This window comes from Hypanus sabinus, chromosome 23 (genome assembly GCF_030144855.1).
Source record: "Hypanus sabinus isolate sHypSab1 chromosome 23, sHypSab1.hap1, whole genome shotgun sequence".
In the NCBI taxonomy this organism is placed as follows: domain Eukaryota; kingdom Metazoa; phylum Chordata; class Chondrichthyes; order Myliobatiformes; family Dasyatidae; genus Hypanus; species Hypanus sabinus.
In genome coordinates this window covers 7,026,560-7,051,441 of record NC_082728.1, presented here as the reverse complement: position 1 = coordinate 7,051,441, position 24,882 = coordinate 7,026,560, and the positions used below count along the sequence as shown (strand labels likewise).

Sequence of the window (24,882 nt, the reverse complement as noted above, 5' to 3'; positions counted from 1 at the left end):
AGTCTTGCACCTCAAGTCTCACTAATGGATACAGTCATAATTCTATGTGCTGATTCATGCCCTAACCTCATCTACCTTTCTAACAATACTCCTTGTATTGAAATATACTCAACTCCGAATATTAATCACATCATGCTCAGCCTTTTGATTCCTAACTTTGTATGTAAGTGAATAAAATCTCAGATTTCCAGCTGGGTACAGATATTGATTTTAACCGATGTTTCGATGATAAACTCTGCCATCTCCGTCAGGATTAGAGATGTCTAGTTCAGTGGCATGTATATCCCTGTCATCTGTCCTCCACATTGGTTAGTCCTCATTCAATCAGGTTTCTTCTGTTTGCAATCAAATTCCAGTTCTCACTTAGAGTGAGACCTTCGTCTTTGTTAAAATTCGTTTTATCTAGTTTCATTTCAATGGCTTCCTTCACCAGGTGGTTCCAAAAACCGTTGGTATGGCACAGTAGTTCTGTGACTGCCAGGTGAAGGAAGCCATTGAAATAAAACTGGAGAAAAACTGAACTTGTTTTTATTGGCTCTTGCCAAGTGCCTAATTATATGCAATCCAAGTGGTGTGCAAAATGTGCCGACATCCCCCTCCCCACTCACTTCTTTCAAGCTTTGTCTCCCTCCTTGTAATCTGGTGTGCAAAATCTATCAGTGTTTGTGTTATCATCTGAATGAAGATGACTCCTAAGTGGCTGTTCAGAATATAAAGTTCTAAAGACTAACCACTGAATAAATTGGTGATTCAAACTTGAGGTGTACCAAATTAACAATGTCCAAAGGGGTCTTGTGATCACAAGAAAAGTGACCAAGACAGCCACTTACTATTTGACTGTAAGTGACTCAGACAGCAATACGTTACGCAGCTCCTTCATTATTTCTGCCAGCGAGCAACTTGCAGTACTTCAAATTCTTCATGTGCAACAGAATCTCTTGATCATTAGAAGTATGCTTAAGCAGAACGGCAGCACCTTTTGTTGACCCTGTAGAAGCTGCTGTGACCAATCATATGACCATCTTGCCAGATGGTAGTTATGTCTAACCAGTCAAGTAAATGTACCCTCACACTCCTTCAATGTCAAGGAAATCAAAACTCCAAGGAATATGAGGTAGTTTCACCAAGGCTTGGTATAATGTAGATTTCCTTATTCCTGTAACCTTTAAGATTATCATACCATTTGCCCTCCTCATTACAATCTGCTTCTGTGTTTTGGTTGTCCGTGAGCTCTCTGACCCCTTCTGAATGCTATACAATCTGTCACAATTTAACAAAACTTTTCTGGTGACTAATTCCCTATTTGCACTTTCCCTCTTTTCTTTAATTGCTATCTTTCAATACACAAGAGCAGTTCCAGAATTCACTTAACTTTTTAATGATAATAATTATCTCTAAAGCTGCCTGTTTCAAAATTCTGGAATATAGGTCATCAGACTCTTGGGATAAATCAGCTTTCAAGCACACCAAATTCTTTCATGCTGTTTTTGGATGAATAATTATTTTCTATTTTGGATCAGATCAACATAATGATGGTCGAGGAGATCTTGGAATACATAAAAGCCAGGTGTATTGTAAGATGTTGTGGGAAAACATGATTTGTCTTAATTGGATTTGGCCTTGTTACTCTAGCAATATATTCCAAGATTGAGAAGTACCAAGTCATCAGTGGAGGGAGCATTTTAAATGGTAGTCTTGCTTGATTGACCATTTTGACTTCAATGTTGATCATCCCACTGCATGCCTTTGTGTTGTCACTAGCACAATGTCTTTGCTGCCGGTGGAAAGGGACATGGCCAAGGATCATGATAAAGGAGTGTAGAATGTTGGCTGAGAGCTATCATTCTATGCATGCAACAATGTTAAGCTCCTGTTCTAGAATCTGGTTCAGTTCTGCCAATGTAGATATCAGCCTCCAGCTACTTTAGAGGACAACTTAGCCAAACTGACTGGGCTGTGTATAAAAAAATAAGGAAATTACATTGCAACCATCCAACTCCACACATAGATTGCCACACTGGAACATACAGGACCCACTCCTTCCCCACCTACTCTGTTATTCTTAATATATTTATGAAATCCTTTAGGGTTCCTGTATATCTGATCAGCCAGGGATATCTCTTGGCTGTGTTCTTCCCTTGTAATTTACTTCTTACGTGCACTCCTGTATCCCTTATGTAATGCAGCTGTATAAAACTTTGTTTGGGCCATATTTGGGGCATTGCATTCAGTTCTGCTACTATATTACAGGGAAGAATGTGGCTTTGGTGAGGGTGCAGAAGATGATCACTGGGTTGTTGCTTAGATTAAGGAGAGTTGAAGAACTTGAATTGTTTTCTCTGGAGCATTGGAGGCTGGTGGGGGGGGGGAGGGGAGGGAAGGTGCGAGGCTGTTGGTGGTGACCTGATGTAAGAGTTCTATAGAAGAGAAGCATAGACATGGCAGACAGTCAAATCCCTAGAATAGAATTGTGAAGTATAGGGGGCATAGTTTTACGATGAGAGAGTGAGAGTTGAAGGAGATCTATAAAGCAAATTTTTTTGCGGAGTGTGATAGGTGCCTGCTTTAATCTGATATAATAGCAGTAACCCAGAGACATTTAAACAGGCATGCAAACTGGCAGGGGATAGTGGGATATAAACCAGGTGCAGACAGATAGGTTAAGTATCATGGCATCGAAACAGGCTTTGTGGGCTGAGGAGCCTATGCTGTCCTGTATATATTTAGGTGGGGAAATATGCATTAGTAAGGTAACTGCAGGTCTAGATCACATGCGAGGTAATCTGGATCTGAATGTTAGTGAGCCACATGAGTTTTTATGACATTCAGGTAATTTCATGGCCACCAACACAGGGCCTTTATTTTCTGTAATTCCCAAGTTATCTAATGACCTGAATTCTCAATCACCGTTGCTTTGATGGGATTTAAGTGTGTGTCTCAGAGCCATTTGTTTAGGTCTCTGGATTAGTCAGGTATGTTACTGCCATTCCTTTTGAAATATGTGATTCTGAAATATGTCCATTCATTTTAAAACTCTAGTGAATGCTGAGAATGAGTGGAAAGAGCAACTTTAATGATTTCTTAATGATTTTGTATTTAGTGTTACCTTGGCTGCTGTTGACCTTTAACGTGTGTTCAGATGAAGGTTTCCAATGTGGTATTGAATTTATTTGCTCAGATAATCTGTCCTTTTCAGTGGCCATGAATTATTCTGTTTACTGGCCCAGAAGGTAAGAGTTCCAAAAAGTTAAAGGAAAATTGTGACTCCATATCCCACCTTCCTTTCAATACATATTGTTGGTTAGTTTAAATTTTTAATTATACCATTACATGAATTCTCCAAATAAACTGAATGGTCTTGAGTTGAGGAATAAAAATATTAGCTAGTATTTCTGCTTCTAAGTATTAGACCTCAGTTCCTAGAGGAAAATTTACTGTGAGTGTTCTCTGCAGTAGTAGAGTGATTAAGAAGGCAGAAAAAAACCACCTCCTTTGGCCCTGACCTTAAAGTTAGAGTTAGGACGTGGACCTAGTGCAGGTATAAGAGATTAGTGTTCAGCATAGGCAAAAAGCTGGTTCTGTGCTGTTCTGTGATTATGAGGTAGTTGATTTTCTTATCTCCTTGCTGACTTATGAAACTCTTCTTCATACAAATGGTGTTTAAAACTGGCATTCCTTCCCCACCCCACTCCCTTAAAAAATAGCTCCTGAAGCTGGAGAGGGGTTGTGGTGGTGGTGGGGGGGGGGGGGGGTGTGATGGCAGGGTTGAAAATGTCAAAACTAAGATTGAAAGATTTCTATAGTAGAACCAAAGTAAACATCGCAAAGAAACAAATTGTGTGTGTGTGTCTGTGATCTAACCAAATTGGCAAACATTTTCAAGCAGTTCATGCCCTACTTTTGTTCTAAAACATTGTTGCAGTATATACAAAACCAGTAATTGACATTAGCTGTTAGAATCACAAGTAATGACTTGTCATTTGGGCAAATGATCAGGGAGCAACTAAAATTGGAACATTGAAGTGCTGTTTACCTCTGGTTAGCTCATGTCTTCAGAGAGGATTGGGAGAGACTGTAGCGATGTGCTACACACAGCGCTGAAATAATGACATGCAGCTGGTAAGTCATTTCGAGACTAGTTTATTCAAACTTCGCAGTGCTGGTATTTCAATCCCTAGCGTCCGCCCTCTCTGGGCGGAAATGAAGTCAGAGGTGCATTACCAAAGTCTCTCCCCGCGCGCTGGCTATTTGTGAGCCGGTTCGCCTGCGCAGAAAGTGGGTCGCCACATAACCCCCACCCCCAGAACTGGCAATACACCCCCCCCCAATGTCCTCAGTCTGGGTCGGACTCTGTTTGGGAGGTCTGCCTCTGCGCCATGGTGCCTGAACCTTGACCGGCTGCGCCAAGTCCACATGGGCTGGTTTGAGTCGGTCCACCGTGAAAATCTCCTCTTTGCCCCCAATGTTGTTGATCACCCCGAACGGCCCCTCGTACGGCCGCTGTAGTGGTGCCTGGTGTCCGCCCCTTCGTACAAACACAAACTTACAGTTTTGCAGTTCTTTGGGTACATGGGTCAGGGTCAGTCCATGCTGTGAAGTTGGTACGGGGGCCAGGTTGCCGAGCCTTTCGCATAGCCTGTCCAGGACTGCTGCGGGTTCTTCCTCTTGCCCCCTTGGGGCTGGTATGAACTCTCCCAGGATGGCCAGGGGTGCGCCGTACACCAACTCGGCCGACAAGGCGTGCAGATCCTCTTTGGGCGCTGTACAAATTCCAAGCAGGACCCAGGGAAGCTTGTCCACCCAGTTAGGTCCTCTCAGGTGGGCCACGAGAGCCGACTTCAAGTGACGGTGGAAACGTTCCACCAGTCCATTCGACTGTGGGTGGTAGGCAGTTGTGTGGTGTAGCTGCGTTCCCAACAGGCTGGCCACAGCTGACCACAGGCTGGAGGTGAACTGGGCGCCGCTGTCAGAGGTAATGTGGGCCGGTACCCCCGAAGCATGCTACCCAGGTTGTGATCACTGCTCGGGTGCAGGAATCGGCAGATGTGTCGGTGAGCGGGACCGCCTCTGGCCACCTCGTGAACCGGTCTACCACCGTTGGGAGGTACCACACTCCTCGGGACACTGGTAGGGGGCCCACGATATCCACTTGAATGTGGTCGAACCTCCGGTGGGTGGGTTCAAGCTGCTATGGCGGGGCTTTAGTGTGCCGCTGTACCTTGGCTGTTTGGCACTGCGCGCACGTTCTGGCCCATTCACTGACCTGCTTGTGAAGTCCGTGTCACGCGAACTTGCTGGAGACCAGCCAGACGGTTGTCTTGATAGATGGGTGCGCCAAACCGTGTATGGAGTCGAAAACCCACTGCCTCCAGGCTGCCGGGACGATGGGGCGAGGTTGGCCAGTAGCCACGTCGCACAGGAGGGTCCTATCATCTGGGCCTATGAGAAAATCCTGCAGCTGCAAACCCGAGACTGCGGACCTGTAGCTGGGCATCTCGTCGTCTGCCTGCTGCGCCTCCGCCAGTGCTGCATAGTCCACCCCCAGGGACAGGGTCTGGACAGCTGGTCTGGAGAGTGCGTCCGCCACGACGTTGTCCCTTCCCGAGACATGCTGGATGTCCGTCGTGTTCTTCGAGATGTAGGACAGATGTCGCTGCTGGTGAGCCGACCAGGGATCAGACACCTTCGTGAAGGCAAAGATCAACGGTTTGTGGTCCGTGAACGCGGCGAACAGCCTGCCTTCTAAGAAGTACCTGAAATGCCGGATTGCCAGGTATAGCGCCAACAGCTCCCAGTCGAAAGCACTGTATTTGAGCTTGGGTGGTCGCAGGTGTTTGCTGAAAAACGCCAGGGGTTGCCAGCGACCCTCAATGAGTTGTTCCAGTACCCCACCGACTGCCGTGTTAGATGCGTCCACTGTGAGGGCGGTAGGGACATCCATTCTGGGGTGCACTAGCATCGCGGCGTTTGCCAAGGCTTCTTTCGTTTTAATGAAAGCGGCGGCGGACTCCTCAGAGAGGATTGAGAGAGACAATTATTAAGCATCTTCATATAGTCCTTCGTTTTGTCTTGAAATTCTTTGTGATAGCCATTCATCTTTTTTTTACTTTTATACTGAAAACTTTGGTTTTCTTGACATCAAAGGAATTGCTCCAGTGTTGTAGGACGTCTGATTGACATCTAAGATCAGCTTTATGATCAATAAATATCATGTATGATATCAACATTATCAAAAGCCAAATTTGGAGATGCAGTGAAGTAGACCCAAAGTTTTCCTTGGGAAAAGCACTTAGTTTTATTGAAGAGGAGGGCCCATTAAATGCTTTTGCCACAAGTGGCCATTCCTTAGGAGAGAGGAAAAAAACAAGTTTCTGAAGCTGAACTTAGAGCTGTCAGTTCCAGGCAAGTTAGTGATTTGCAGATCTCATGGACTTACTAACAACGTGTTGTATTATTTATGTTAGAAAAGTTGGGAACAAAAGAAAGGAAAACTGAAGTCTGGACTGGCAACATAATTGCCTTCATTGTTTCAGAATCCTTTCTTTCTTTTTCTTAATTAGTAGATTTAGATTCAGTTTAGTTGACTGTCACAAACAACAGAATGCAATGAGATCCCTTGCTCATGCTAAGTTTAGAGGTGCAAACTGAAGTAATGCAAAAAGAAATGCTAAAGTGGCAATAGGGTATGTGAGCTTGGCAACACTACCAGGAAAGAGATGATTGGTTGAGAAGTCTGTCAGCAGTGGAGAAGAAGCTATTCATAATTCTGGTTGTCTAGGCATTCAAGCTCCTTATCTTTTCCAAGAAGATGAAGAGAGAAAAGCTGGTGCTTTGAAAATCATTCAAACACATTTGAAGCAGAAGAAAGCTGTTATTCTTTCCATGAGGCATTTAATGATGACAATGGATGAAATGTCAATATTTCACCATAATCTCATATGTATATGCAATGAGTGATATTCAATAGAAATGCTGAGGCTGGAAATCCAAAACAGTGCTGGAAATATGCAGCACGTCAGCTTGCATCTTTGGAAACAAAGTTAACGTTTTTTGTTAAAGTTTTTTCCCGCAGTTCTGACTAAAGGTATTTGTCTTGAAATGTTAACTCTTTCTCTTTCCACAGATACTGCTTGACCAGCTGAGTTTTTCTGGTTTTCTTATATGTAGTAAGTGTTTTGTATGGTTTTCATGTCATGGTCAAGCTAGTGTCTATTCCGTAATCTTCCTACATCTGTGGGGGCCTTTCCCAGTGCTGAGTTGTCAAATCAGCTGTTTCTGTTAATAGATATTTTTATATACCTCTGCATTTATCTCAGTGCTCACAATTGTGGTATCTTTCTTCTCTTATCTGTTGTCCAGTCTCCTCTATATAAAATGTTTGATGATTGCTTTTACCCTGAAACAACACCGAGGTTGAATAACTGTGAGACATTTGGGTTTGAAAAATATAGTCAAGAGATGGTTTTTTTTAGTTCTGTGTTTTGACAGGTTATTCTCTAATAGAAAATGTTGCATCACATAAAACAGTTCAGAGATGAATAATTCACTTTCCTTTCTGAAGTGTAAACATTGCAAATAATAATTTCATTGCATTTATTTTGTATGTTTACTATTGCATTTTCTGAACAACTTGCATTTGGGAAGATGGTGTCAGCGCCCAATGCAACTTAACAGTGACATCCAGCAGACAGTTCACAAAACTACTTCTTTTCCTTCTTTTAAATATACTTCTACTACTAATCTGGGTGCGATTGGAGCCTTTAATTTACATTTTGATGATGTATTTTTGGACTGACTGAGCAATCTGGCACTTCTACTGTCTCCAGGGAAATTTGGCGTGGTTCAGAGTGAGGTTAAGCATAAGAACATAAGAAATAGGAGCAGGAGTAAGCCATCAGGCTCGTTGAGCTTGCTCCACATTTCAGTAAGTTCATAGCTGATCTAGCCATGGACTTGTCTCCACCTACCTGCCTTTTCCCCATAACCCTTAATTCCCCTGCTATGTCAAAATATCCATCCTTGTCTTAACTATATTTACTGAGGTAGCCTGCACTACTTTACTGGTCAGAGAGTTCCACAGATTCACCACTCTCTGGGAAAAAACAGTTCCTCCTCATCTCTGTCCTATACATACTTTCCTGAACCTTGAGGATATGTCCTCTAGTTCTAGTCTCATCTATCAGTGGAAACAATTTCCCTGCCTCTATCTTATCTATCCCTTTCATAATTTTATATGTTTCTATAAGATCTTCTCTCAATCTTCTGAATTCCAGCGAGTACAGTCCCAGGTGACTCAACCTCCTTTCATAGTCTAACCCTCTCATCTCTGGAATCAACCTGGTGAACCTCCTCTGCACCACCTCCAAAGCCAGTATATCCTTCTTCAAATAGGGAGACCAGAACTGCACACAGTACCGCAGGTGCGGCCTCACCAGTACCCTATACAGTTGGCATAATGTCTCTGTTATTACATTCTATTCCTCCAGCAATGAAGGCTAATATTCCATTGGTAGCCTGCAAACCAACCTTTTATGGTTCATGAACAAGCACTCCCAAATTCCTCTGCACAGCAGCTTGCTGCAATTTTTCACCATTCAAATAATAATCTGCTTTCATTTTTCTTTCCAAACTGGATGAACACCTAGACAACACGTACACCTATGTCAGGATGCTGTTCATCGACTATAGCTCAGAATATAATACCATCATTCCCACAATCCTGATTGAAAAGTTGCAGAACCTGGGCCTCTGTACCTCCCTCTGTAATTTGATGCTTGATTTCCTAACTGGAAGATCACAGTCTGTGCATATTGGTGATAACGTATTCTCTTTGCTGACGATCAACACTGGCGCCCCTCAGGGGTGTGTGCTTAGCCCACTGCTCTACTCTTTGTATACACATGACTGTGTAGCTAGGCATAGCTCAAATAGCATCTACAAATTTGCTGATGATACAACCATTGTTGGTAGAATCTCAGGTGGTGATGAGAGGGCGTACAGGAGTGAGATATGCCAACTAGTGGAATGGTGCCACAGCAACAATTGGCACTCAACGTCAGTAAGACAAAAGAGCTGATTGTGGACTTCAGGAAGGGTAAGATGATGGAACACGTACCAATCCTCATATAGGGATCAGAAGAGAGAGTGAGCAGCTTCAAGTTCCTGGGTGGCAAGATCTCTGAGGATCTAACTTGGTCCCAACATATTGATGTAGTCATAAAGAAGGCAAGACAGCGACTATGCTTCATTAGAAGCTTGAAGTGATTTGGCATGTCAACAAATACACTCAAAAACTACTATAGTTGTACTGTGGAGAGTACTCTGACAGGCTGCATTACTGTCTAGTATGGAGGGGCTACTGCACAGGACTGAAAGAAGCTGCAGAGGGTTGTACATCTAGTTAGTATCATCTTGGGCACTAGCCTGCAAAGTACCCAGGACACCTTCAGGGAGCGGTGTCTTAGAAGGGCAGCGTCCATTATTAAGGACTTCCAGCACCCAGGGCATGCCCTTTTCTCACTATTACCATAGGTAGGAGATACAGCAACCTGAAGGCACTCACTCACCGATTCAGGAACAGTTTCTTCCCCTCTGCCATCCGATTCCTAAATAGACTTTGAAGCTTTCGATACTACCTCAATTTTTTTATTATTTCTGTTTTTGCACATTTTTTAATAATATTCAATATACTTAATTGATTTACTTGTTTATTTATTATTATATTTTGTTTCTTTTATTATTATTATTATTATTATTATTTTTCTCCCACTGCTAGATTATGTATTGCATTGATCTGCTGCTGCTAAGTTAACAAATTTCATCAGGTGATAATAAACCTGATTCTGATTCTGATTTAGCAACATTGTATTCCTTCTGCCGGGCTCTTGCCCACTCACTTAACCTATCTATATCTCTCTCCAGAATCTCTGTGTCTTCTGCGCAATTTGCTTTTCCACTGAATTTAATATCATCCGCAAACTTAGATACACTACACTCGGTCCCCTCTTCCAGGTCAGTAATGTATATTGTAAACACGAGAAAATCTGCAGATGCTGGAAATTCAAGCAACGCATACAAAATGCTGGTGGAACACAGCAGGCCAGGGAGCATCTATAGGAAGAAGCACACTCGACGTTTCGGGCCGAGACCCTTCGTCAGGACTCATATCGTGTATATTGTGTAGAGTTGCAGGCCCAGCACCAACACCTGGGGCACACCGCTCACCACTAATAGCCCAACTCTCTGCTTTTTATTAGTTAACCAATCCTCTATCTATTTTAATATATCACCCCCAACTCTTTTATGTGGCCCGTTATTGAACGCCTTTTGAAAATCCAAGTAAATAATGTCCATCTGTTCCCCCCTCTCTTCATTATATCCTCAAAGAATTCCAGTCAGTTTGTCAGACAGGACCTGCCTTTGCTGAATCCATGCTATGTCTGCCTGAGGGATCCATTTCTTTCCAGATGCCTCACTATTTCTTCTTTAATGAAAGCTTCAAGCTTTTTCCAAGCTATAGATGTTAAACTAACTGGCCTATAGTTACCTGCCTTTTGCCTACATCCTTATTTGAACAGTGGCAAGATATTCACTGTCTTCCAGTCCTCCGGGACCTGCCCAGAGTCCAGAGAATTTTGGTAAATTATCAACAAAGCTTCTACTATAACTTATGCCATTTCTTTCAGTACTCCGGGATGCATTCCATTCGGACCAGGGGATTTATCTACCTTCAGACCCACAAGTTTGCTCAACACTACTTCTTTAGTGATAACTATTATATTGAGGTCCTCACCTCCCATCACATCCATAACATCTCTCTTTGGCATGTTAGACATTTCGTCCACCCTGAAGACTGAAACAACATGGTCATTCAAAGCCTCTACCATTTCCTCATTATCCAATATCAATTACCCCTTCTTGTCCTCCAAGGGACCTACGTTCACTTTAGCCACCATTTTCTACTTTATATAATCATAAAAGCTGTTACTATCTGTTTTTATATTTTGTGTTAGTTTATTTTCATAATCTACCTTTTCTTTCTTTATTGTTTGCTTAATGGTTCTTTGTTGCCTTTTAAAGTTTTCCCAATCTTCCAGTTTCCCACTGCTCTTGGCGGCTTTGTACACACAAGCTTTTTGTTTGATGCCTTCTTTTATTTCCAAGGCTGGTTTTCCCTACTCATACTGTCCCTGCTTTTAACTGGAATATACTTTTGTTGAGCACCATGAAAAATCTCTTTGAAGGTCTTCCACTGTTCTTCAATCGTCCTACCAAATAGCCTGTGTTCCCAGTCTACACTAGCCAAATCCTACTTCATCCCATTGTAGTTTCCATTGTTTAAGCATAAATACAGTGGTTTTTGATCGAACTATTGCACCCTCCATTTGTATGAGAAACTCAATCATGCTGTGATCACTCTTAGCAAAAGAGGATTCCTAACTACAAGATCTCTAAATTTAGATGTCTCATTGCACAAGACCAGATCTAAGATTTCAAGTTCCCTTGTAGGTTCAGTGACATGCTGTTCAAGAAAGCCATCACGGATGCATTCTATGAAATCCTCCTCAAGACTGCCTTGACCATTTTGATTCACCCAATCTATGTGCAAGTGAAAGTCCCCCATGATAGCTGCTGTTCCATTCTTACATGCCCCAGATACTTATCTGTTCATTACCTATGCCACTGTAATGTTAGTATTCAGTGGCCGATAGACAACCCACCAGTGATTTTTTTCTCTTTACTATTCTTAACCTCTGCGCAGATGGATACAACATTCTGCTCCTTAGATCTTCTGTCATCTCTCACTATCACCCTGATATTATCCTTAATTAAGATCTCTACTCCACCTCCCTTATCTTCTTGCCCATCCTTCTGATTTACTTGATATCCTTTGAAATTTAGTTTCCAATCCTCTCCACCCAGCAACCATGTTTCTGTAATGGCCACTAAATCATACTCCTTTTTAGTGATTTGTGCCACAAGTTCACTATCCTTATTTTGAATACTATGGGCATTCAGATAAAGTGCCCTTACACTCATTGTGTTTTTAAAATCTTGTAATTTTTTTTTTCTATTTTGCTCTTGACTGTTCTTTACTCCACTCTTACTTTTCTCTTTTTTCTCTTTTGCTTTTTCTTTATCTTTATCCACACTTTTCTCTTTTACTTTGTCCATACTATTCCTATCTGTTGAACCCACCTCACTACTATTTAGTTTAAGCCCTATCCACAGCCCTAGTTATGTGATTCGCTAGGATCCAGGTCCCATCACGGTTCAGGTGGAGCCCGTCCCAATGGTACAGCTCCCTCTTTCCCCAATACTGGTGTCAATTTCCCATGAATTCAACCCCATTTCTCCCACACCAATCCTTGAGCCTTGCATTTAACTCTCTAATCTTCTTGACCCTATGCCAATTTGCACGTGGCTCAGGTAGTAATCCAGAAATTACCACCTTTTTGGTTCTGCTTTTTAATTTAGTCCCTAGCTGCTCAAAATCCCTCAGCAGAACCTCTTTCCACATTCTGCCTATGTCATTGGTACCCACATAGACCACAACAACTGGATCTTTCTCCTCCCACTGCAAATTCTTCTGCAGGTTAGATAAGAAGTCCTGAACCCGGGCATCAGGCAGGCAACACAGCTTTCAGGATGCTCTATCCCTGCAACAGAGAACTTTGTCTACTCCCCTGCTTATACTATCCCCAATTACCACTACATTTCTCTTCTTTCCCCCACCTTGAATGGCTTCCTGAACTATGGTGCCACATTTAGGTTACTCATCCTTCCTATAGCCCCGACTCTCATCCATACCAGAAGTAAGAATCTCAGATCTGTTGGACAAGCACAAGAGCTGAGGCTTCTCCAGCACCGTGTCTTGGATCCCACTACTGGCCTCACTAGCAGTCACATCCTTTTGTCCCTAATCGCAGAGAATGGCAGAGTGTGAACCCATGATTGGCTCCAGTTCTCATCCAATTTGCTGATTAAAGCTTCAAGCAAGATTGAAATCAACAAGGATGAGAGTGTAAGGCAAATGTGTGTTTAGCGCCACCTGCCCACGTTTGACCAGTCTCCCTCTCCTCGGTCACTGCTGCCAGAGGAAGGTGCAGGAGTCTTGGATCTTGGGCAACATTTGATCAGCATGGTTTGTTAATTGGGCTTATTTTTAAAGAACCCTGCTGCTCACATTATGATGTGTTTCTGGTTACTCCTTTTGTTTTGCTATTTTGCATGATTTTGATCAGAGCAAACTGGCTCAGCGACCTGCAGTCAACAAATGTCACAACACTGAACTGAACTAAACTGAATATTCCTAGACTGTTTCAAGGAATCGGTGGTTTAATATTCTGTGTATTTTTTGCTTGTTTTTTGCTGTTTGTGTGAGTTGTTTATATTTCGTGTTTACTGTGAATGAGTTCCATGGCATTTCTTTGTTATATGGCTGTTTGTGGAAAGGTGAATCTCAGAAATGGATACTGCATACATATTTTGATAATAAGTGTACTTTGTAGAGCAATGGCAACAGATGTCACAACCAAAATAAATGTTTGAACTAAATTGGATTCAAAAATGTCAGTTTGAGGATGAGTTGGAAGAGTTTTAGCTGTTTACCATGTCAATCTCCTTCCCTCCCACTCTCTCAGGCCTGGGCAGAATGTATCTTAACATTTCATGTGAAGCCAAGATAATACAAGTTCAAATTATATCCATCATTAGTCCACCTTGCTCTATTTTCTGTATATTACATCTCTCCCTTTTCCCATCTGAAATTGAAACCTCTATCATAACTTGACTGGACAATTTCACACATTTTCACCTGACCCAATCTTTATTATTTGGAGGCCATCCAGAGATCTGCTGTCTCGATCCTATCCTAGCCATATAGAGTGCCATTTATCTATTATCTACTGTCACTGACAACTATTAGCTCCCAAGCCAGCAGAGCCAAATAAAAGATTCTAATCCTTGTGTTTAAATCAACCTTCTCATCCTAGTTCCACCATTTATCATCACTATGCCTATACCCTAGTGCAGGGGTCAGCAACCTTTACCACTGAAAGAGCCACTTGGACCCGTTTCCCACAGAAAAGAAAACACTGGGAGCCGCAAAACCCGCTTGACATTTAAAATGAAATAACACTGCATACAACGTTTTGTTTTGCCTTTATGCTATGTATAAACAAACTATAATGTGTTGCATTTATGAAATTGATGAACTCCTGCAGAGAAAATGAAATTACATTTCTGCATGCAACAAAAACATTTTGAACTCCGAAAAAAAGACGTTGGGTTGAAGGTTACTTTTAAGTAAAATACTCAACGTCTATTTGAGTCCTTCTTGTATTTATGAAAAACGCCAAACTTAAATTTGCCGCCAGCAGCAAACCAAAAATAACGTCAGCCAGCTGTCAACCTGAAAAATAAAAGGACTATTTCACTGAACAATGAAAACATATGAATATACGTAAAATAATAGGCAATTAAAATATTTATCATACTTGTTCAGGTTGACTCACACCTGACAATGCAGTCGTATTTAGTAGGGATGGATCGATGCTTAGGGGAGTGACCGGGAAGGATAATGTGTTTTTTTCCTCTCTGAACTCATAGAAGCGTTTCCCAAACGATGTTTGCATTGCGATGATTGCAGAATGTAAATACTCCGAATTTATCACGTCGTGACCTTGTTTGAACTCTCTCAAATTGGGGAAGTGAGACAATGTGCCTTTCTGTAAATCTCTGGCAAGCAACGTCAACTTGCGCTCGAATGCCAAAACATCCTCCAACATGTGCAGGGCTGTACGTCCTTACCCCGTTGAAGAGCTGTGTTCAGCGTGTTCAGGTGCGCTGTCATGTCTACCATGAAGTGTAGCTTTTCCAGCCACTCTGGCTGTTCCAGCTCAGGAAAGTTGAGCCCTTTGCTGCCCAGGAAAGTTTTCACTTCTTCCAGACACGCGACAAAGCGTTTCAGCACCTCCCCCCTGGACAACCATCAGACTTTGTTGTGCAGCAGGAGATCAGAATATGCAATTTCCAGCTCGTCCAGTAACAAACGGAATTGACGGTGATTTAAACTTTTTGCCATTATTTTATTGACAATCTGAATGACAACATCCATTACTTCTGTGCATTCCGGAGGAAATGTTTGAGTGCACAGTGCCTCTTGGTGCAAGATGCAGTGAAAAGTCAGCAGCTTTCTGTCCAGCGACTTCTGCAGTAAAGCCACAATTCCCTTGTGCGTTCCCGTCATATTCGGTGCCCCCATCAGTAGCTACTGACACCAGATGGGTGGTCTTTATTCCTTTGGCTCTTAAACAATTCAAGACAGCCTCACAGATGTCCTCCCCCCGTGTTTGGTCTTTTAGAGGTATCAACTCAATCAGTTCTTCCTGTGGCCCGGCAGAGTTTACATACCGGCAGAACAACGCTATTTGTTCAATATCACCTTTGTCTTTAGACTCGTGACAGGCAATCGAGTAGGCCACAGCTGAATTGATGTCTTTAATTTGCTGTCTTGTGATGTCTTCTGCCATTTTTATGGTTCTGTCTTTGACAGTCTTTGCAGAGAGGGGCATATCCCTGATTTTCTGCACAATTTCACTCTTGTTTTTAAAGTCCGTGAATAGATGTTCTGAAATCTTAATGAAAGATTCTTTTATATATTCACCATCTGTAAACTGCTTCCCGTGCCTGACTATTTCCTGAGCGGCAATATAACTGGCGTATGTCGTTGATTTTCCAGACTTCATCCATTTCTGGAAATGATTTTTGCTCAGATCAACCTTCCGCATCAGTTCCGAAACGGCTTTTTTTCTCTCATCTCCATCCGGATATTTTTGAGCAAAGGCTGCGTGTTTATTCTGGAAATGCCTTGCGACATTTGACTTTTTGTTATTTGCTAGTTTCTCATTGCATATTAAGCATACCGGTAAACCAGTCTCGTCAACAGTGAAAGCAAATGAATCTGTCCACGTATCATTAAACGTTCTGTTTTCTTCAGTCACTTTTCTTTTTTTAGAATTCTCCATAGTTGGCTTACCTTGGATCGAAAAATTAAAGAAATCGCGCACTGGCGGGTGTCAGGTATTGGCAGTGGTGACGTATATTAATAGCGATAAAAACACGTTGTAGCGGTGTGCTCACGCAGTCAGTAAACTGCAGTCGAATAACTTTATTCGAACTAAACAGCCTTGCTTTTAAGCCTCCCTCAACCCAGCCCCCATGGACGCAGATGCTGCAAAAGACGCGTACTCACAAACCCCCGTAGGCTATCTCCCTTAGCCGGAATGCTGGCTAATTGTGAGGAAATGTGTCGCCACACTTAAATTGTACAAGATCACCATAATCTTCAAATTTAGAATTACATTTCAAAAGCTAACAAACTAACGTAAAATACATTTTAATTAAATACTGACCAATTATTTCCCAAAGCCACAGGGAGCCGCAGCAGAGAGGTGAAAGAGCCGCAGGTTGCCGACCCCCGCCCTAGTGAATTCTGATTTTCAGCTAGTATAGACTAAATAACCAGTCTGCACAGAACCATATGATATCTTTGATGATCTTGCCAAGTAGGCTTAATGTCATCAGACTGAAAGATGCTTCAGCAATTCACTCAACACCACATGAAATCAAAACTTCCTGGTCTTCACAACAATATTGTCAAATGAAAGTTGTTACTAGGCAATAAAAACAGTGAAAACACAAATTGTGGCAAGAGAAGCAGTTAATGCTGCAGGCCAGTGAGCTCTTCTGAGGGAAGTTTTTGCAAAAAGATTGCAAGCTGTTAAGTTCTATAATACGGAATGAGTCTCTTGGATAATAATCCATGTACTGATCTTAGTGCATCGGGCAAGAAGAAAAACATCTGAACTTCAATACATAAGGACGCTGTGGAAGAAAAGGTTTCATTATACCTAATGCCACCCATGTGATTGTGGTCAGTTGGATAATGAGGAAAGATTTAAATTTATGGGGATATTTACTCATTGGAGTGGAAATCTGTTCTCTGCACTGAAGATAATGAAATGGAATCACTAAAGCATAGTTATATGCACATACTTGATCTGCGAATACATTTAGCATACATATATATGAAAGGGTGAATTTCCATTCATAAATGTTATAAAGACCAACTGAATATCGTAGAGAAAGTATCCATGTAAGTGTGCTCTGTGCAAATTATATTTTACAAAAAAGAAGCAAGTGCCGCTATATAACCCAGGCATGATTGAAAAGCACAGACTAAAGTTTCATATTTTGAGCTTGGCAGAGTATATCTACAGGTTTTACCTTTAGAATTTTGAACTGGCATAACCCCTCATTTTTGCCAAGTAAATATTATTAAATTGCTTTGGAAATTACCAATTTATAAAAGTACCTTTCAGATTACTGTAGTGAAAGGTGAAGCCACTGAGGGATTACATGATTGCTGCCGCTTCATTTCATGTGCTGGATGATTGTTGAACATTCTGAATAGACTGGAAAGTGGATTCAAACCACTTCCGAGAGAACTCCGACATAATCTGAAACTGAATAATCTTCCTTTATATGTGTCAAACAACAATACCCATTTGATGGTTCCAGCAGAAGAAATTATTTATAAAACCTGAGTATTATATGTTTGAAACAGATTTTTTATGCTGCTACGATAGCATAGTGGTTAGTGTGATGCTGTTGTAGGGGCATCAGAGTTTGGAGTTCACTTCCAGCCTAATCTGTAAGGAGTTTGTGTGTTCCCCCTGCACATGTGGGTTTAATCTGGGTACTCTGGTTTCCTCCCACATTTCATGGACATACGTTAGTAGGTTATGTGGTCATTGTAAATTGTCCTATGATTAGGCTAGGGTTAAATATGTGGGTTGCTGGGCAACTGGGTACATTGAGCTGGAAGGGACTGTTTTGTGCTGTAACTCTAAATAACACAAAAAATGTGTTTTATATTACTTTAATGTATTTCAAATCAATTTCTATCAGGTTTTCTATACCTTTGCTTAAAAAATAATTATTCCTGATTTGTGACCTGGTGCGTAGTCCAAATATGTAGTTCCTGTTCTGAGTTTTTGTCATTGATGTGCAGAAGGCTGTTCTATTTGCACTCAAACACTTTGATAGCATTTGCAGTTGGAAATTTAGAATCAGTATGTTTTGTGATTTATCTGTAAAGAGGGAAAATTTATTGAAGCTCGGAGTTCCCCATCCCAGCATAAAACCTCTGGATCTTTTATTTAAATAGGTTGCAATGTAAATACTTCTTTCACATGCACATTGCCTCAATTGTTACACCTGTATGCCAATCTGCAAATAGTATTTTAAAATAAGCATTGAAGAAAGTTCAGGCTGGAATATATCTGGAAGCCTCTCAAGTGTGAACAAGACAAAAATGGTGATATCTTCAAGTAGATGTAACATTTCTGGTAATACCAATGAATTAGTCATCATGGTATATCAATTTTCAGTTAGACGCCAAATAAACATGAGTTGAATATCACTACAGGAATCTGAACAGCAATGAATATTGTGACTTGTTGACTTCTTAAGTCTATTAAGTATATCATGTATTTATTAAACCATATGCTTATTGATTGGGAATGTCAGAAGATGCAGGGTATACCATGTAATCAATTAATTTTTAGACAGTCTTTGAATTTAAATTGTATGTTTCCATGGGAGGAGAGCAAAATCTGAGTAAGATTCATCCATTTCTTTGCACATGCAGAACCATATTGTGAAAGAGCTGGAGACTCGTGTGCAACAGTTGACTGTGGAGGCTGAGAATAGCACCTTAGTGCGACAGAAACTGATTCAAGAAAAAGGAGAATTGGAGCAACGTTGTCAAGCAACTTGCCTTGAGTTGCAGGAGATAAAATTAAGGTACATAGTGTGCAGAAAATACAGGCTGAGTACCCCTTATCCACAATTGCAGAATCTGAAAACCGCTGAAATCCAAACTTTTTTTGAGCACTGACATGACGTCACTAATGTACAATTCCACAAGATGCTGGGAAGGTTCCCAGGTGCAGCACAGATAGTTCTGAGAAGTGACTTCATATATGAAATGAACAAAAGTTAATGAAAAATAGAAAAACACTGCATAAAGCAGAATTGAAGATCTCAATCTTCTATCATCATCTTCAGAGTGAACATATGCTGCTTAATTGTATGTTGATCATGAAACAAGCAAAGATCTATCACAATGAACTGAAAATTGATAGTAATTGTGAATATTCAGTAGGCTGGTTGCAGAAATTTAAGAAAAGGAACAGCATTAAATTTTAAAGCATCTACTGATCATGAAAATTAGCACCAGAACAAGTCTACGGTGCTGATTGTTTTTATACCTTACATAAAGGCATTAAATTTTTAGAGCATTGCTGATGAAAATCTAGCATCAGAACAAGTCTACAATACTGATTGTCTTTATACTTCCCATAACATAAAATACAATTACTGTGTACTATAACCTTTTAATCAAAACATGGCAACATAGGTGGAGACTGAAAGCCTGCTGTTGTTTGTTCTTGTTCAATAACTGATTCAGCTATTCTCCCAATGGCTGTTGTACTGCTTTTGTTACCCTGCATACATGATATTTTCATTATTTTAATGGTATATAATAACTTTTACTGTAAGCACGTATGTGTGATGAACAAGGGTAAGACAAAAGATTGATTACCGGTAGCACATAAATTCAAGGTTGGAAATGATGGTGATCCATTATATATCCATAATGGCTATCTCATTATATATTACAAAATTTGAAAAAATCCAAAATCCCTAATACTTTTGGCCCCAAGCATTTTGAATAAGGGGTACTCAACCTGTAGGGTGAAATGCATTCTCGATCTCTCCCTGCAGCACAAAGACCAATCTAAAGAAAAAGTACATAGGGTAGAAAACAGGATTAAGTGGATAAGGTACCGACATTCCAATAAAACTATCCAAAAATTAACTTATTTTAAAAGAACATTTTGAATAGATTTGCAGGTTGAATAGGGCAGACAATCACAGTTGATATTATTCAGTCTTATCTGCCTGGATATTAACGGAAGATGGTAGCTCTTTTTGAACACGAGTTTCTGCAGATGCTGGAAATCTAGAATAATACACATGAAGTGCAGAAGGAACTCAGAAGGTCATGCAACATCTACGAAGGACTAATGAAGAAAGATCTTGGCCTAAAACGTCGACTGTTTATTCCCCTTCATAGATGCTGCCTGATCTGCTGAATTTCTTCAGGATGTTGGGTCTTTTAGAACAGGTGAATTGAAATGGGTTAACTGTATTTAATAAGTGTTTGAACCTCAATGTTCTAATGCATGCCTCAGTTAAAAATGTGTAATCTCTATGTCCAAGAATATATGACACCACATGCAGGAGAAGAAACATGAAGGTTTACAGCTGTATTACTGTATGGGTTTTTAATAGGAATGGCATTTGGAGATTTAATGCGCTGTGTCACTTCTGCATGCACTATCTGTTTAAAAGAAAGGCAAACACAACTCCATAAAAGGGAATAATATCTAAAAGTTCTTAACCAGACTCACCAGGATTGATAATGTGCACGTGAGAACCTTATCAGCTGAGTACATGCTCCCTTGTTAAATCACAGAAAACTGAGGCCTGTTCTGCCCCAGCTGCTTTACAACCAGTTAGAAACTAGACAATGAAGTTCCATGGGTAAGGTACTTTAAATTAATTCCCACTGAGTTTGACTCCAGTCTTGAATGAAAATTACCATGTCTCTATGCAACTGTGCCAACTCACCTTTGGTCTACACACACAAAATGCTGGTGGAACTGTGCAAATACAAAAAGAAAGAAATACTGAGAACGCGTTGGTCAAGATGTCTAACATCTGCAGGATCTCATATTTAGTCGTTTGTGTATGCAAGTATTCAGTCTAAATCAGTGTGTGTGTCCGCTTTTAAAGCATGAAACTGACTGGAAATGTCATGGCCATGGGAAGTATTTAAGTGGTTATGGGGCAGAGGTCTGGGTCAGAGCTTTAGCTTCAGCTTCATTCTGTCTGTTTAGAGAAATGGTACTTAACAACATTCTTTGCACTGATTTAACGCAAGCAATATTTTCCCCATTATTTAATACCTATCACATTGTTCCATTTAAGTTTGAAAGTTTATGGTTCCAGCTTCATGTTGATGGAATAGCCGATTCCATACATCACACTGTATAATCTCCACCATCTTCACTGAGCAGCAATTACTAGAAAAGTGCAGGAACAGTCTCAAATACAATATATGGCTTTATCCAATCTAACAAACATCATTAACTCTGCCAAATGGGAACGATAGTGGAGAATTCTACTTGCATTTTTCTTCCCTCAGAAATTCCTCTTCATTCTATGCCTGGTGCAGAGTGACAGGCATGCCATAATTCTATCAAATATATCAATAAGTACTAGCTCAGACTGGTGTCAAGCTTTGATCTTCCTTGCTTTAGTTTTATACCTTACCTCCAACTGGAATAGACAAATCTACAGGGTGAATGTGCAAACTCCACGACATCCACTACGGAACCAACTTCTGCCATTGAGATACAGTCTGCATGCAATGCTTCCTCATGTTCAGTCTTGGACACTAACTCAAAAGCTATTTGAGTTTAAAAACTTCAAGCACCCAATTTGATAAGCTTTACATTAAACCTCCATAATATTAAGTTCTTTTACCTGCTGTGGCCCAAGTCCATGATGGGACCGTGTAAAAAGTGCAGATCACTTTAACATTTCTGGAATTACTTTGTAACTAAAGCAGCACATTAGTGTAGCATAATTGCTTTACAGTGCTAGCAATCACCGATTACGCTTCAATTCCCGCTGCTGTTTGTATCTTCTCCCTGAAGCCATGTGAGTTTTATCTGAGTGCTCCAGTTTCCTCCCACATTCCAAAGACCATAGGAACAGATAGAGTCAAGGTTAGTAAGGTGTGGCCATGCTATGATGGGGTCAGAAATGTGGCAACATTTAGGGGTTGCCTTCAGCACAATCTTCACTGATTTGATTTGATAGACATGATGCTTTTCACTGTCCATTATCTGACTGCTGGGAAATCTATGCAGCAACAGTCAATTTTAAATTAAGTTTCCAGTTCCACTGGAAGTCTGTTAAATGTTAAATAGATGCCCGTCTATCCTCACCAGGCACTGAAGTACCTGAGCATCTATCAATGTAAAAACGAAAATGTACATATTTGTCAGTATTTTGCTCTTTAACTTCCTGGTAGCAATTTGAGTTAATATCTCTGCACTTAGTCTGTTAATTCTGTTGTTAGAATGGTCCCCAAATGCCAATATTGTCAATTCTGACAAATAATATTTCTCCTTTGCTTTTCTTTATTTCACAGATATTAAGTTAAAATATTGCTGCTTGGCTAATTTCAAGCTTTTGTTGACCATTTCAAGAGCAAGTTTAAAGAAACTAAAGTTGTTTAAAGTCAATGCATGAATCATTTAAAAGCTAAAGCTTGGAATGTTGATTTAGTTATTACAAAAAAGGAACCTGATAACGACTGCACAATTAAATTGGCACTCAGTGAGCTTAATAACATGAGAAACACAGTTTTAATTTATCCTTTAACATTCTTTTGAAAGATGGCTGCATTTTTCATTCTGGTGCAAAAATGTGATTGGATTCCTCAAACACAGAAATAATGCGGCTCGATATGGATTTGCACATTCAGTCTTTGATCACTTATGATTTTGATTTGCTTTAAAACTGTTTAAATATTTGCTAGAGGCTAGTTATAATGTGCTTCAAAATTAGCATTTGGCAAATAACATGTTTAGTTTTGAATATTTTGCATGAATAAGTGACCAGGCTGTTATAAAGTGGATTTTTAAAGAAATTCTGAAGGAAAAATGCAAAATAATGAAAACTGACTTTAAAATAATGTTAATAAAAGCTGAATATTTAGTTTCACTCTTGGCTTGTGAAATATAGCATCATTTACCTATCACTAAACTATTGCAGATTAAAATCTTGTAATCTGGAAACAGTGACAACATTTCTATTAAGTGATTACATTTTTAATAGACATAATTTTAATGCCAATTGAAATTTATGTACTACTGAGATTGTTGTATATAAGAATATTTGGATAAAAATCTGATCATATTATGCTAGCTGAAATCTAATCTCTTTCAATAAGGGTGTCATTATTTGTGATCCCTTCTTTTATTCATCTGATGTATATATGCCATTATATGCTTTAACACTGTAATATAAATATAATTTAAGATGCTAATGATTTGCATGATAGTTTATTGTTTCATTTATGGAATCTATAGTAATAACATCTTAATAGTCCAGGTGTTATCCTTAGGGTTTGGTAAACATTCACTGCATTACTAAATGTGCTTTGCCACAGTTTATTTTGTCATCTGGCTCTTCAGATGCAAAGCAAGTTTTAAAATAGCTTACTGCTTTGAATAAATATATAATTCAAAGTCATTTTTTAGACGGCTGTTTTTCAAAGTAGTAAAATATCCAGAATTATGGCACAGAATCTGATATAATCTTTCAGTTAATGTGGTTTAGAAAGGAAGGTCTTGCTGGTTATTAACAGCTATTGGCAATCAAATATTATTTCATAATGTTCCAGAGAGAAATGTTTAAAACCTGACATTAATTAAGTATAAACTTGCTGTCAAAATGGGCCCTGAAGAAAGCTGAAATTGTTATAATAAAATAAAAATGCTTCTTTTCCTTGTAGATTCAACTCTCTTCAGAAAGAAAAGCAGCAAATGTTGGAGGATCATGAGAAAACCGGAAGGCAAATGCAAATTAAACATGACTCAGAGTTGAGCAATACAAAGCAGGAGCATGCACTCTCAGCAGCCAAGGTAAATGAAGGCTACCCACCTGACCATCATATTTATATATCAGCCCTTGTCTCTGGGAGGTGATGTCCATTCCTCTTTCCCCAACCATCTACAAGCAATTTGCTAATTTTCTTTTTTGTGCTACAAGCAAAGAATGAAATCCTTTTTGGTGCACAAAGTGCCAAGCTCAATCTACATTGATGATGCCTTGAGCCTCATCTGCTATAAATGATCAGTCCTCAAATGAAATATTCCATAGACTCTCTCAGTCCAATGTGTTCTTCAGACTCCAAGAGATTTTTAGGCTACCGATTTTAATGTTTAAAAATCCATGACTTCACTTGAGCATTGCAATTGTACCACTGGAATATTTTGTTTGCCTCCATTTGCTGAGATTCTTACAGTTGCTTCACAACACCCTAATTATCCTTTAGAGTAAAGTCTTTATTTATTCATGTTTATTGCATTCAGTTTTGCTATATTTGGTGTTTTAGAATTATGCAGCTGTAAATTTTGAATATTGATCTCACTGTTAATTTTCATTTCTCACCTCATCAAACAGGCAGCTGCTGTTATCGAAGAGCTGGAGCAGAACATCTGCCAACTGAAGAAAGAGCTGCAGGAAAATGAGCATCAGAAACAGCAGCAGTTAAGGGTGGGTTTGCAGAAGGCTAGACGAAGATCACACACAAATGGATAAATGTCTCATTATGGTCTGATCAATTCATGTACATGATATTAACATCTGATGAAGATCTCAGGGTCATAAAAATAGGCTCTTTCATCTATGCCAACCAAGATGGCTTCCAGAGCTAATCTCATTTGCCTGTATCCCCCTGTGCTCTGATTCACGTACCTATCCCAATGTTTAAAATGTTGCAATTGTAACAACAAACTATTTGATGGAGGAATTCAATGGGTTGAGCAATATTTAAGCAAGGAGAGAACAGGTCAATGTTTCTATCAGGACTGAGACCAGAGAGGGGAGATAGCCAGTATAAAGAGAAGAGCAGTAGTGGGGTAGGAGCCTGAAGAGAGATAAAGGCAGATT

The 24,882-nt window shown here is 40.2% G+C and overlaps 1 protein-coding gene across 4 annotated transcripts in view; it reads left to right on the top strand.

Moving 5' to 3' along the window:
* cep112 (centrosomal protein 112) overlaps positions 1-24,882 on the top strand; it is a 526,403-nt gene that overhangs the window by 188,413 nt on the left and 313,108 nt on the right. For all 4 annotated transcript variants that reach the window (XM_059948278.1, XM_059948276.1, XM_059948277.1 and 1 more), the window contains exons 13-15: positions 18,716-18,870; positions 23,723-23,852; positions 24,394-24,486. In XM_059948278.1, the coding sequence (XP_059804261.1) occupies positions 18,716-18,870; positions 23,723-23,852; positions 24,394-24,486 (378 nt within the window). The remainder of the gene's footprint in view (positions 1-18,715; positions 18,871-23,722; positions 23,853-24,393; positions 24,487-24,882) is intronic.